Source organism: Aythya fuligula, chromosome 11 (genome assembly GCF_009819795.1).
Source record: "Aythya fuligula isolate bAytFul2 chromosome 11, bAytFul2.pri, whole genome shotgun sequence".
NCBI classification, from domain to species: Eukaryota; Metazoa; Chordata; class Aves; order Anseriformes; family Anatidae; genus Aythya; species Aythya fuligula.
In genome coordinates, this window is record NC_045569.1 from 21804543 (window position 1) to 21817762 (window position 13220).

General features: G+C 41.9%; 1 protein-coding gene across 3 annotated transcripts in view; it reads left to right on the plus strand.

Moving 5' to 3' along the window:
* TP53BP1 (tumor protein p53 binding protein 1) overlaps positions 1 to 13152 on the plus strand; it is a 39808-nt gene extending 26656 nt beyond the window's left edge. For 2 of the 3 annotated variants that reach the window (XM_032195175.1, XM_032195172.1), the window contains 11 exons: positions 607 to 759; positions 2087 to 2373; positions 2710 to 2886; positions 3101 to 3522; positions 3651 to 3842; positions 6051 to 6254; positions 6843 to 7055; positions 7651 to 7745; positions 11019 to 11218; positions 12029 to 12174; positions 12813 to 13152. In XM_032195175.1, the coding sequence (XP_032051066.1) occupies positions 607 to 759; positions 2087 to 2373; positions 2710 to 2886; positions 3101 to 3522; positions 3651 to 3842; positions 6051 to 6254; positions 6843 to 7055; positions 7651 to 7745; positions 11019 to 11218; positions 12029 to 12174; positions 12813 to 13000 (2277 nt within the window). In that variant the 3' untranslated portion in view covers positions 13001 to 13152. Of the gene's footprint in view, positions 1 to 606; positions 760 to 2086; positions 2374 to 2709; positions 2887 to 3100; positions 3523 to 3650; positions 3843 to 6050; positions 6255 to 6842; positions 7056 to 7650; positions 7746 to 11018; positions 11219 to 11394; positions 12175 to 12812 lie in introns of those variants that run through there. The other variant, XM_032195174.1, reaches the window with a different exon arrangement.
* The last annotated feature ends 68 nt before the right edge of the window (positions 13153 to 13220 follow it).

The window sequence follows — 13220 nt, forward strand, 5'->3', positions numbered from 1 at the left end:
CTCCTATTTGCACCAGTGAACTTCTGGCACTTTCACTGGATGGAGCAGCAGAATACAATGGATAAACACATCAGGGGAGAGTTCCTCTAGTTAAACATTCTAATAAGATGAATTAGCTTTGAACTAGTGTTTCAGAAAGTTTGCTGCAGACTCAAGAAAAATAACTGCTTTGAAGTTAGAGCTTGCATATTTCTTATGAATATAAGGACTAGAATAATGATCTTTTCTAGACTTGAAATAAGAACTGTGCCTCCTCTGAGAAATAGGAGGTTAGAGGGCCATAAATACACTCTGTAATAGTTATGAGATCTGAGAGCCCACTGAATGACTATCAGAAGCTATACTAAGACAGTTTGGTGTTTCTTCCTTGGACTGCTGTGATTTCCCTTCCTCTGCCCCTGAACAAATGAGCAAAATGTGTTCAGTTTTCCCTTGTTCGGGGTCTTTCATGTTGTTGCACCTAATTTGCAGCAAGATACTGAAAGGTTCCCTACGACAGTACTCAAATGCGATAAGAAAAAACTGTACTGCAGAGATAGCTGTTCACAGAAATTATTTGCTTTTGGATGTGGTTTGTTTTCATTTTAATTTGTCTTGTTTATACAGGGAGAGGAGGAATTTAACCTTCTTCACCCACCTAGAGGCCAGGTTCAACGTCGCCACATGCGAACTGTTCGAGAGGTGCGCACTGTTGTTACCCGTGTTATAACAGATGTTTACTATGTAAATGGCGCAGAGGTAGAACGAAAAGTAGTTGAGGTAAGATCCTGTTTTCAGGGCTAAATATACTAATATGTTGGCTGAAAAAATAAATTGTATTGTGGCTGCAGAAAACGTGAGCTGAGTGGGCAAACCAGTGTGCCGTGATGACAATTTTTTTTTTTTCAATGAGTGAACATATAGACCATTCAGTGCATATTGAAAGCTGTGTGTTTGTTGCTGGTGTATTTCATTCCTGTTACTGCGTTCTGAAGACACACTTCTCTGGGAGACAAAAATGGACAAAAGACTTTATAATATGCTTCTAACTATTGTAAAATTCTTGGGTTTTTGTCAAAGCAGAGATTTCAGAATGGGCAGAAATTCTATTAGTCAGCAAAAATCATTTCTATCTGTAAAATTGAACTATATAAGACTGTTCAGCCTGTTTTGCAATTCAGTGTTATCTTTCACCTGTAGTCCATGGGGTTTTGAGTCCTGTCGACCAGATTCTGTAAGAGATCTCCAAAAAGCATCTCGAAATCAAAAAATAAACAAGCCTATTTTTACTATGCTTGTATTGCTGTACAATCCATTCCTTTATTGGAAAATCTTTCGGGAAACTCAAAGAATAGTCAACAAATGCTGATATGATATACATGGTAAACATACCAGCCTGCTTGCAGTAGTAACATATTACTGCTATTCTGCTATACAGGTAAATAACATAAGTGTCTTGTGCTAACTTTGTTACAGTGAATAATGTAATTACTCTTTGCAATGAGTAAAGGTACAAATGGATAAATTAGTTCAGTTACTTACGCTCTCACACCTGACACTACACACAAAATTGCTTATTGTAATATTAAAATAGAGAATTAGATTTTCTTAAATGTGTTTTCACAGGCTATGTAATCGTAATCGTATAACCATGTCCAGTTTATCTACCTACGTTTGATATCAGTGTTGTGTTGACAGACCTGTAAATATCCATAAAACTTGAATTGCTCCAAATGACCAACCATCTGATTTTGATCTTGTATTACTAGTAACCAAAGGCTGATAGTGTGTCATGTAGTTCTTGCACTCTTACGCTCTAAAAGGGTGGAAATCATTCAAAGCCAGGCTGATTTCTGGCTTTGAAATCAAAGCCGTCCAAGCTCTGTCTTGGTGACTGATTTCTTAATGTGACTTCTTCATATGGAGCACAGCTACAGGCCTGTAGGGAGAGAGCTGCTGTCTGCCTTTGATTAGTCCAGATTCAATCTGCGTAGCTGTCTTCAATTTCATGAATGTATTCTCAGCTTGTTTGTGTCTGATGCTTCTACAATGTAGCTTCCATCTAGCAAGTTCATCACCTTTGAAGTGGCCTCTTTTTTCTTCTAAGGAAACTGAGGAGCCTATAGTGGAGTGCCAGGAGTGTGAGACAGACACATCCTCCTCTAGAACAGCAGTGGGCTCATCACTGACCTCAGGGGACCTTGGTGATGTCAGCTCCTTCTCATCTAAGGCCTCAAGCCTCCACCGCACATCCAGTGGAGCAAGCAGTGGTCACTCTGCAACACACAGCAGCAGCTCAGCACGAGGAACTGGAGCTGTCAAAGGGAAAATGTGTGGTGCGGAAACTGGAGAGTTTGTTTTACCCATTGGCAGAGGTATCTTAGGAAAACTAAGGTATGTGCAGAGCTTTGAGAATGGAGAAGGTATTTTGCAGAAGTCAACAGCTGGCTTGGGTGAAATGTGAAGCAAGGTAGACCCCAAACCAAGAATATTCAAGAAAGGATCTGTCTTGATGAACAGAAATAAGGAACAGTCTTTGTAGTCCCATCTTTTCTTCCTGAAGGAGTAATGGTTGTTTCCTTATGATGCATAGCTTTGCTTTTGCTCTGAGCAGTTCAGGAAGGATGAGGCAAAGTTCTTGTCCAGTTGGCAGATCACAGGGAAAATGGGGTGATATAGCAAGGTGATAACTCTTTTCAGAATGGTTAACTGAACTCATGAATTCTCTAGCCCTAGGAAAGGAGCTGGTCAGCCAGCATCTCCTCTCAGAGTTAGCCAGACAGGAGCGCTTCTGTGTGAGGAAGAGGAGGACTCTATGCTTGGTACTCGTCAGGGTGGCAGAGGACCTGTTACACCTCGTGGGCGAGGAAGAAGAGGCCGCCCACCATCTCGAACAACAGCAACAAGGTACCCTGGAAAAAGGATTCTGTAATTTTAATATTGTCAAGGAAGAGAAGGGGGGCCTGCTGTATTAATGTGACAGAGAAAATGGAGAGTTAAGTATTTCAGGAGTTAGTTTTTGGTGATAGCATGTAGCAGCAGCAAGAATCTGTCCTAAATATTCTTTGTTTAGTAACTGTTTTTCCTGATCCTTCTGGGTCTGCTTTTGTCTTTTCTACAGAGATTTAGCTGGAATTCCAGGTGTAGAGGATCTCTCAACTACAGCATCACCTGAGGAGAAATCATTTGTTCGTGCAGTTCGCCAGCCAGATGGAGGGGAGAAATCTGACACTTCTGGCTTCTGTGCCTTACGTCGAAGTGACTCTCCAGAAATCCCGTTACAAGTGGTGACTGGTCCTTCAGACTGTGCAGACTCATCCTCTGGGAGCAGCTTTGTGGGCCTCAGGGTTGTAGCAAAGTGGTCTTCAAATGGGTACTTCTATTCTGGAATGATAACCCAAGATGTTGGGGCAGGGAAGTACAAGCTGCTTTTTGATGATGGGTATGAATGTGATGTGCTAGGAAAAGATATTCTACTGTGTGACCCTATCCCACTGGAAACTGAGGTGACTGCACTCTCAGAGGATGAGTACTTCAGTGCAGGTAAGAGCAGTGCTTGAGGTCAGTTCCTGAGTTCTCTTGAGGTGCTGAATCCAATGGAAGATGGGTGTTTGTTCAGGAGGATGGGAAGCCTAGGTGTAGTTAACAGGTGTCATTTGCTGTCTTATCAGGTGTAGTGAAAGGACACCGGAAAGAGTCAGGAGAGCTATATTATTGCATTGAAAAGGAAGGCCAGCGGAAGTGGTACAAACGAATGGCTGTTATCCTGTCTCTGGAACAAGGAAATAAGCTCCGGGAGCAGTTTGGGCTAGGCCCTTATGAACCTGTCACCCCCCTGACGAAGGCAGCTGACATCAGTCTTGGTAAGGGGAGGTGCCATTGAGCTGCTGACTCTATGTAGTTTGAAGTGCTCCTGTTTTTCTTCCGGGGCTATGCTGTCACACATCTTTGTGCCTTTGAGATGTTTCTGCTTCCTAATCCCAATTACCCATGTTTTAGATCTTTCTGGATATTCGAAAATGTTTTCAGAGTTCATAGAATATCCCAAGTTGGAAGGGACCCACAAGGATCATCAAGTCCAACTCCTGGGTTCCCAAAGGACCATGCAAAAAATCAAACCATGTGCCTGAGAGTGTTGTCCAAACACTTACTGAACGCCAGTAGGCTTAGTGCTGTGACCACTTCCCTGGGGAGCCTGTTCCACTGCCAGACCCACCCTCTCTGTGAAGAACCTTTTTGTGATAACCAGCCTGAACTGCCTGTTGCAGCTTCAAGCCATTTCCTCAGGTCCAATTGCTGGTCACCAGAGAGAAATCAGTGCCTTCCCCTCTGTTCCCCCTCGTGAGGAAGCTGTAAACCATGATGAGGTCCCCCCTCGGTCTTGTTTTCTTCATGCTGAGCAAACCAAGTAGCTTCAGCAGCTCCTCACATGTTCATGGAGTTCATTGACAACTACCTACAAATTGCACTGAGCCAAGTCAAGATCCATCTAACCCTGTAACCCTGTGTGCTGCCTCAAACAGCAGCTTTTTGTGTATCTTAGGGGGGATCACACAGGAAAAGCAAGTTTGGATTTGATCTTTGGTCTAATACAGCCTTTCAGTAGTCAAGTCTGTTGAATCTTTTGGATCAGAGGCTGCTTCTGGACCATGGTTTTTATCGGTTAGCAGCAGACCTGAATTTTGTCTGATGCATTAAAACAGAGTTGTAGTGGCACAGTCAGTGTGGCTTGTTGTAGTCAGCTTTAGTTTGGATAAGCATTAAGTAATTTTATGTCATCAGTAGACTTTATCTCACAATTCTTTCTCCTTTCTAAATATCTTATTAGCATGTTGAGCAGTATATGCCTGAACACAAATACTTGAAGTGCTATATAAGTAACTTTGTTCCATGTATTCTTGCCCAGTGATCATCCTTTGTGATGACCGGTTATTAACACATGAGAGGACATTGCTCCTGTTTGCTTTAGTAGCTTAAGTTATAGAGAAGCTTTTGGTAAGATCATTTTATTTTTATATATATATATATATATATATATACACACACACATACATACACATAAACATTTTATTTAAAAACAACAACTCTTCAGTCACTCATGCAGATCAATCATCATCCATATTCTCATTGATTCTTTCAAAGAATGCTAATGTATTCAAGATGATAAATACAAATAAGTTTTTGTTTCCCACCAGGTCACTTCTTCATGAATCTACCAGATCCTTATTATCGTTTCAGTGAATTTGTTGGTACAAAAAAAAAAGCCACAAAGCTACCATTTTGTAGTTCTCTGGATTGTGCTGGAGGTGCTAAGAAAATGTTTCATTAGTACTATAGTGTGTACCTCTGTATGGAGGTGATTTTTAAACAACAGGTTACGTGCAGCTGTTTGTAACTTAGCAATTCCAGACTTGAATTCCTTGATACGACTTGCTAAGCACTGGATTACCTTATTAATTCATCTTTCTTCCATTATCCCTAAGTTCCTCTCTATCACACATACAAATAACTTATTCAGCTTTCCTGTGACAGCATGTTTGTTGAATATATGAGATCTTTGAGACCCTTTTCCTGTTTGTATCTCTTGCTCAGAAACATAGTGGTATTGACTGACTTGTGGAGAGCAACCTGCTTCCAGGGTAGTGGTGCCTACTGTACTCAGTTACACTTGGTATGTAGGGTGACTGCTGTGATATAAACTGTTCGGTTATGCTGGGTGGAAAAGAGACTGGCAGAGTACTTGGCTTGAGAGAAGAGACATGCAAGCAAGGGTGGATTTTTTTGTTTGTTTTTGTTTTTTCCTCTCTGCTGTTTTGCTCTAACAGAGGGTGGTAGTATGTACCTGCTAGATACTGTTGAGTGTAGCCATCTCTGGACAAATAGATAGGGGTAGGTAACAGCAGGAGTTCAAGAAGCGTTTGGACAGACACATGCTCTGATTTTTTTTTTCTTTTTAATTATTATTATTTTGGGTGGTCTTTTGGGGACCACTCGGTGATCCTTGTGGGTCCCTTCCAACTCAGATGTTCTATGAAAATCAGTTGTTATAATCTCTGCATACTGTATTACAGATAATCTTGTGGAGGGGAAGCGGAAGCGACGTAGTAACCTTGCTTCTCCCAGCACTTCCAGCAGTAGCACAACTCCCACTCGTAAAGGTCTGGAGAGTCCACGCATCCCACCAGGTGTGCTGTCTGGTAAGAGGAAGCTTGTCGCTTCTGAAGAAGAGAGATCCCCAGCTAAACGTGGCCGCAAGTCAGCAACAATGAAGCCTGGTGAGAACATTGTTTTCTGTTCTTAATCTTTATTAGCCTTTTTTTTTTTTTCCTCCTTGATATATAATATATATATATAATTGTAGTTGGTCTTTTCACTTCACACAAGCATCTTTCTTACTTTTTGCTTATTTGGCCTGTAGGATTTGAGATAGATTATCCCTGGATACATTCAGTAGCCAGAGATATTTTTAGCATAGTCTGAGTATTTGTCTGCCATCTTTTCATTTCTGCCTTTTAGAAGTGTTCTTTGCAGCATGTTGTTCTGACTGTAATGCCTCTCTTCTTTCTTACCTGTTTAGTCAGTCCTGATACGCCTTCACAGTTAATGCTGTGAAGGGTCCCTTTGTTTCAGGATATTGACAAACTGCCAAACATTGTTCTATTAGTCGCTAGGGTTTTGATTTAAAGATTCTTTCCAGCTACACGGGTAAAAGATGCCAACCTATCCTAGCTTAATCATAACGAAGTCCTGCCTCCCTTTCTTCTCCAGTAAAACAACTGAAATTGAACATATCCCAAATCATTCCTCAGGTCTTTGTGTTGAACCTGACTTGTGAGACTCATGGTGCTTCCATCTTCCCACAGGGGCTGTGAGAGCAGGAGAGTTTGTGAGCACCTGTGAAGGTGTAGACACTGTAGATCCCCCAGTTCTGGAGGACCATCATGGACCATTGCCCCACAATAAGACACTCTTTTTGGGTTATGCCTTTCTTCTCACCATGGCAACACCCAGTGACAAATTGGTCAATCGCCAGAAAACATCAGATGGTCCTGCAGGGAGTAGTGAAGAAGAAGAAGGTGAGGTGAACCTTACCCATCACATTTTCAAGTGGAATGCTGTTGCTTTGGGAAAAGGGATGGATTTTGTCTGATCAGGCATTGGTGTGAGTGTTTTTCTCTTGCTCATTAATCCTTTGCAGAAAGGAGATAACTGTCAGTCTCTTAGAGAATTTACAACCTGAAATGTAGCAAACATCAGTGATGATCATAAGGCTGTTCAGCAAAATAAGAAAGGTATGACAGAAGGATCAGCAGACTCTGAATATATCACTAGTGTAATATAAGAAAGAAGGTTTTAAGAAAAGAGATAGTGCTGAGAAACAGGACTTGAAAGCATGAATGGATTGCAGCAGTTTACCTTCACTGAAGTCATGTTTCATGCAGTTAACTGCGGCATGAAGAAAGCCACCAAGTGCTCACTTGGCTAATTAGGCCATTGCTGCGCTGCCTTTACTGATGTCCTTTTTTTTGGACTCCTCTGAGAATTTTTGTAGATGTACTTGGGAGAAAGGGGAGCGGATCCCTTATTAGAATGGATGAGTTGTGAAGACTGAGGAGGGTATGGACATGGACAGGTTATAGCCAAAAATTTAACCTTCTATTTCTGTTCTAGAATTTTTAGATATGACTCCATACAACAAACATTATATAGCACAACAGCTGCGAGCAGGAGCCGGCTATATCTTGGAAGACTTTAATGAAACCCAGGTAAGGACTTGGGTAATAGTTTAGGATGATAGTCACAGAATAATTGAGATTGGAAGGAATTTTCTATAGATCATCTAGTCTACTCCCCCTGCTCAAAACAGAATCAACTTGAGAAAGTTGCTCAGGACCTTGTCCAGTTGGTTTTTGAGCATCCCTGAAGGTGGAGACTCCACAGCCTGACAGGGCAACTTATTCTAGTGTTTGACCACCCCCAATTTAAAAAAAAAAAATAAAAAAAAAAAAAATCCTGTATTTAGGTTTGTATCTTCTCATCCTTTTAGTGGATACCAGGAAGTATAGTTTGGCTCCATCTACACCCTCCTGTCAGTTACTAATATGCTCTGGTAAGACTACCTAAGCCATCTCCTCTGGAGCCAAACACACCCAGTTCTCTCAGTCTCTTGATCAGATGCTCCAAATCTTAGATCATCTTAATGGCTCTTGGCTGGGTCTGCTCCAGGTTGTCCATGTCTTTCTCATACTGTGGAACCTAGGACTGGATGCAGTTCTGCAGATGTGGTCTCACCAGTGCTGCAAATAGAGCAGTATGATAGATAGACAGAGCGAGCAGCAGGATAACCAGCCTTGACCTGCTTTAATGTTAACGCAGACAAGGATGCTGGTTGGCTTAATGCAAAGACACTCTGCTAGCTCATATTCATCTTGTCTTCCACCAGAACCCCAGGTCCTTCTCTGCAAAGCTACTTTTCACTTGGTCAGTTCCCAGCACATACTGATGATGGAGTTACTCCTACCTGGGTGTGGCACTTAACATTTCCCTTTGTCAAATTTAATGAGATTCCTGTCAGGCCATTTTTCCAGCCTGTTGAGTCCCTCCTGAAAAGCAGCACCGTCTACAATGTTTTTCAGTAGAATGTTGAAAAACCGAATTCTTTTAGGCAAGAATAGATGGTGGGGAAGCTAAGCATCGTTTACGCTTCTCCATACATACAAGTGTTTCTTGCGTGTCAGTGTTTGGCTTTGTAAAAGTAAGCTGAAGAGATGAACTGGATGTACAGGAAGGCTCCTATAGAGCCATCTCCCCTTTTTTCATCTTCCTCTCTTTTGGTACTTCTGATGAATGGCAGATAAATTATGAGTAAATTAAGCATAGTTCTCATAGGAAAGAGTAACTTATACTTCTCATGTAATACAGTGTGTTGTAAATTATTGGTAATAATTCTAGGGCATTTCCTGGGGGATTTGGGCAACTAGAGACAGTTCAGCATTTTTCAGTGTTGTCTCCCTGAGAAATGTTGCATAGTCTAAATAGGAGTCAAGTAAAATGGGATGCGCAGAATAGCTCCTGTTACAATATGGTATGGGAGACAGAGCAGTTGAAACTGAAAAGCAACGGACTTACAACTGGTAAACTACTTGTATGATGAAAAACAATTCTGTCAGAATCTGACCAGGCCTCAAGAATCAGCTGAAAGTATTCCCTCCCATCTGAAGAATGATTAGTTAGTCAACAGCTAGCTTATATATGAGAAGATCTCTAATTTCAAACAGATCTAGGAGTGCGATTTTCTGAGTTGGCAACCTCAGTACTTGTGACAGGAAGTTACCTTCAAGATGCTTTAGGAATTTTCCAGACTTGCTTGCTGTGGTGGTATGATATAGCCAGTTTATGCCTAGGAAATTGGAGTGTCCCATAAGGATGAGGGTAACTGATCCAGAAATTTCCCCAAATTGCCTATAGAGTAGTTCATCTGTGCCATTGTCCTGGGTAGGTGGTTGATAGTAGACACCCACAACGGTGTCTTTGATATCTGTCTCCTTAATCCTCATTCAGAGGCTCTCTATGGCATCATCCCCAACGGCAATGGCCATATAGTCTCATCTCTCCCTGACATACAGCAGAACACCTCCACCTCACCTGTCCTGCATATCCTTCTTGAACTTCTGATAGCCCTCCATCCCAGCACTCCAGCTGTGGGTCTTGTCCTGCCAAATCTCACTAATACCAGATATATTATAGCTCTGGGACAGGACAGAAGCTTCCAGCTTGTCCCGTTTGTTCTTCATACTGCTTGCATTGGTATACAAGTGTATCAGACGTGCTCCTGAACCCACAGTGCTCCCTGGAGCAGCATAGATACTCCTGTTAGCCTTGCCACCAGGAGACAGTGCTGCACCATCCATTGGCTTAACCTCAGTGCTCCTAATGGTATTCGCCTCCTGCACTGATCCTAGTTCAAAGCCCTCTCAATCCGTCTCACTAGGCTATGGGCCAAGAAACATTTCCCTCAACAAGACAGGTGGGTCTCATCAGGCCCCAGCAAACCTCTGTTCTTGAAGACTCTTCCGTGATTATAAATCCCAAAATTCTTGCAGAGGCACCAGTCTTGGAGCCAAGCATTGATGACCTGGACTTACTTTCTTTTCCAATCTTTCCCTGTTATTATGGGAAGATTGAGGAAAACATGATCTGTGCTCCTGAGTCCTTTAGTTTTCTCCCCAGCACCCTGAAGTCCCTCCTGATAGACCTTAGACTTCCTGTTGCTATGTTTTTGGTACCCACTTGAAAAAGGAGAGGGTAATAGTCTGAAGGTTGTATTATGCTCAGACACTTCGTAGTAGCATCCCTGAAGCCCTGTGGAGGCAGCAGACCTCTTTGTGAAGAGGGATCTGGTATGCACATGGGTCAGATTAGATAATATGTGAAACATGTAGGCATGAATAATGTGGGCACACCTGTATCGAAGCTTTGTATGATGTAGTGATGATGAAATTACAAGTAATGATGGCTTCCAGAACAAGTCTTTTCCTGTAGTTTTATGTAGAGAACATAAAATAGCAGACAAAGCCAGAAAGACAAAGCCAGACTTTGAGGCAGATGGTAGTTTTTTTTTTTTTTACTTATTATACACGTACTTTTTCTCAAGTCAGAAAATAAGGTTCAGATTTTTAATAAAAAAGGTAAACTGTTCTTGGAGCATTTTGCCTGAAGATGTAGTCTTCTCTACTGACTTAGAGTAACAATTTAAATGATGAATTTCCTCCTTTATCTGAAGCAGCAGGCAGTTATACAAATTTTACCAGGTAGTTTTTGCCTGTACTGCATAGCCATAGCTTTGAATAGGTGGTTATTATAGGTACTTCTGATCTCAGAATCTGTTTATCTAATTCGCTTTTCTCATAATATAGCTGTGAAAGCAGAGTTCTGATTGTTTTCTTCCTTAGTGTTTAGCAGCAAGATAACTTCAACAGATTTTTTTTTTTCTAAGCACTTTGTCTCCAGTTTACATGTCTTTTTTATCTCACCTGAAGTGTAATGCAGCGTATCAGTGTCTTTTAATTGCGGACCAGCACTGTCGAACTCGGAAATACTTGCTGTGCCTTGCCAGAGGAATCCCTTGTGTGTCTCATATCTGGGTCCATGATAGCTGTCATGCTAACCAGCTTCAAAATTACCGGAATTACCTTTTGCCAGCTGGTTATAGCCTCCAGGAGCAAAAACTGCTAGAATGGTAAGTGCCATAAGTAATAACCGTGATCTGAGTGCACAGGCTGAGGATTTAAGTAAGGAGAGAGAAGCGTTATGCTTGGGAGGCTCTTGAATACTGCAGGTTCTGAAGGTGTCCCTAGTACTGCTCCCCCTGTTTTCCCTTCCAGATAGAAACAGCATTTCCACCTCTTTCCTTAGATTTACCTCTAATGCCAAGGTGGCTGCCATATACACAAAAAAGTCTCCTGGGAAGAAAGATTTCAGTCTCCTCTTAAGGAAGAATCGGGCAAGATTTCCCACACACTTGGCTGACCTCTCTAATTGCTCAGAAATGGACAAAGGAGAGCTGGCACATTTTGAAGTCAGGTTCTGTATTTTCTGTGGAATTTAATCCGGAAGGTCTGTTCGAAGAGAACAGATGTCAGGTCAAACTTCTCAGGTAAGGTGAGGAACAGACAAAAGCAGTTTTCAAATCCCCGTAGGCTTTTGGGCAGGAGACTGATATCATCTTGCTCAGCCCTGTCAAAGTGGAGATGTTTTGGACATGCACAGGAAAGGTGATTCAGGATCAAGGAGTAGGCTAGCCTAACTCTGAATTTAGGCTGCCATGCACATTGCCAGTGTGGTCTAGCTCTGTTTTTATTACCTATAAATAGAGAATTGTTCCAGGTGTTTTGGGGTGGTGGTAAGAGGGCAGGTCACTGTATACAAGATACTCAAAGAACTAATATGGGAGCCAGTAAGGTGACAAGGGGAAGTAGATAACGGTCTTCAAATAAAAGCTCAGATTATCAGGTATTTGTAGCAATCTGCAATTCCCTTTCTTCCACAGGCACCCACGAGAAAATCCATTTCATAACCTGAAGGTTCTCCTGGTATCAGACCAGCAGCAGAACTTCCTGGATCTGTGGTCTGAAATCCTTATGACAGGGGGAGCAACATCTGTTAGACAGCATTATTCAAATGCTCACAACAAAGGTATTCATCAGCTTTCTCAGGCCTAGTAGTTGGGAATTCTTTGCCACTGTGGTCTCTAGTATGGTTTTAAAACCTTTATGATGGCTTGCAATGATGTCTATAAAAGAAGGCAAAATGCTGACACTAGCTCGCTGCTTGAATGTGATGTAGAAGCTTGCATCTAGAAGATCTACCTTCCAGTGAAAAGATATGCTGCAGCGATTCAGGATACAAACCATCAGCCTCCAGCTTATATTAAAAGGGGAAACTTAGTCAAGAGTCGCTCCTGGGCCTTCTCCAGGCCACTAAAATTGAGTTTCCATATCCTTCTGAATTCCTGTGTACATACCCAACTGTCTTTTCTCCATACGGGATGTAGGCCCTAGTAAATGCAGCCTCCAGTCAGGACTTGTAGTTATCTACTCCTGTCAGTAATCTTGGCTACTAGTTTTCTGTTAATTTCTATCTGGACTAGAGCAAATGTACCTGCAAGGTCAGAGTTGCTAGAGAGCATGTCTTCTAACAAAGAGAATTCATGGGCTAGGAATGAGAGAGATTGGGTGGTAGAGAAATCCATAGTAGTGAAACACACTGATCTGCTGCTAAAAGATCCTTTTTCTTTTATTTAACCTGACCGATGCCTCTTTCCTCCTGTGCAGATATTGCTTTGGGTGTTTATGATGTGGTGGTGACTGATTTTTCCTGCCCAGCTGTTGTCTTGAAGTGTGCAGAAGCATTACATCTGCCTGTTGTCTCGCAGGAGTGGGTGATCCAGAGCCTTATTTCTGGGGAGAGAGTAGGCTACAACAAGCATCCGAAATATAAACATGACTATGTCCCCGACTAAACTGAAGCATTGCCCTCCTGTTCCATTGTTGTGCAGGCTTGTTTTAATCAGATTTTAAATGTTTGTGTAATTGGACAGTGTGCATGGATTACTGTATATAGTTTTATCTGCTGAACTTTTATCATGAAATAAATGTTCAATCTCTTGTGGTAGCTACTGGATCTCCTGTTTTATTTGGATTTATGTGCCTCACTCAGCTGAGGGCTGAGGGAAATTAGTA